Source organism: Trichinella spiralis, assembly GCF_000181795.1.
Source record: "Trichinella spiralis strain ISS 195 chromosome Unknown Scfld6259, whole genome shotgun sequence".
In the NCBI taxonomy this organism is placed as follows: domain Eukaryota; kingdom Metazoa; phylum Nematoda; class Enoplea; order Trichinellida; family Trichinellidae; genus Trichinella; species Trichinella spiralis.
Window position 1 is genome coordinate 1 of NW_003533198.1, and position 1220 is coordinate 1220.

General features: G+C 42.2%; 1 protein-coding gene across 1 annotated transcript; it reads left to right on the forward strand.

Annotated features, from left to right (window-relative positions):
• Window positions 1-831: 831 nt before the first annotated feature.
• On the forward strand, window positions 832-1220 carry Tsp_14464 (ornithine aminotransferase; the record flags this gene model as incomplete). The annotated part of the gene is made up of 1 exon (XM_003366271.1): window positions 832-1220. A coding segment is annotated over exon 1 (389 nt), but the record flags the coding sequence as incomplete, so codon positions are not given.

Below are 1220 nucleotides of genomic sequence, written 5' to 3' on the forward strand. Positions count from 1 at the left end.
CCTCAACCATCCTTGCGCGTGCACGAGCCTTTCCCTCACGGTAGGTCTGGCGACATAACGCCCAGGCATCTATCGCGGCTTGCCGCTCTTCACCTTCCAGGTCCAGCTCCACTTCGGTTTGGAGCGCGTCTGCGGCCCGGAACGACTCCTCCATTAACGAGACCTGCTCTTCCACCTCAAAGACATCGGCGGATCTGATGCACAACTCATCCAGTTCTGCCAACAATCGGTTCAGCCGATCCTTGAGGGCCACGAGTTTCTTGCTCCGTGATTTCGCAGAGGACGCCATGGTGTCCACTATCCATAGGTTGCTGGTTTTCGATTGATCCGGCTCGGAGGACCAAATGTTAAAGCGAAATCACAATTTCGCCCTCGAGCTTAGTGGACTGTATAATTGGTTTTCGTCGCAATAACAGTCAATCAAACCCAAACGGAATGTTGACACAGTTTATTAAGACAGCTAACTAACAAGCCAAGACAATACAACAGGAAAAGACGCAATATCACACAACACACAGCTACACACACACGCACTTGACGTCACTACTACGCCTACTGTAGTCCTTTCTGATTCGCAGGTTCCCACTACCGAAACCTGGCTGTTACGTCCGTAACAGAAACTTATTTAAGTATATTTATTCCCTTATACTTTCTACAAATTGATTTGAAAGATGAACGTAATTTTTTATCCTGAAATTATCCATAAAACTTTTATAAAATTTATTTTTGAAAGTTAATATGAGTTAATGTTAACACTTTTGAATGTCATTTGTGCCTGAAAATCTGTTTATGGTTGTTGATAAATTGTTATGACAAGTTGTGCGCTGAAATATGCAGCTATCATTGTTAAGAAAATTTTCTAATTTATCAGCTGGATGTATTTATGCTGTGCAGAAATGCGGAATAATGTCCAGTGCAAAATCACAATCCATATTTGATCTTGAAGCAAAGCATGGTGCACATAATTATAAGCCACTGCCAGTGGCGTTGGAGCGTGGTGAGGGCATTTTTGTTTGGGACGTAGATGGACGACGTTACTTTGATTTTCTTTCTGCATATTCAGCAGTTAACCAAGGTCATCGTCATCCGAAAATTATAGAAGCATTAAAAAAGCAGGCTGATAGGCTGACACTTTGCTCACGGGCGACGTATTCAAATGTTTTAGGAGAATATGAAAAATTTATGACAAATTTGTTTGGTTATGACAAACTGTTACCCAT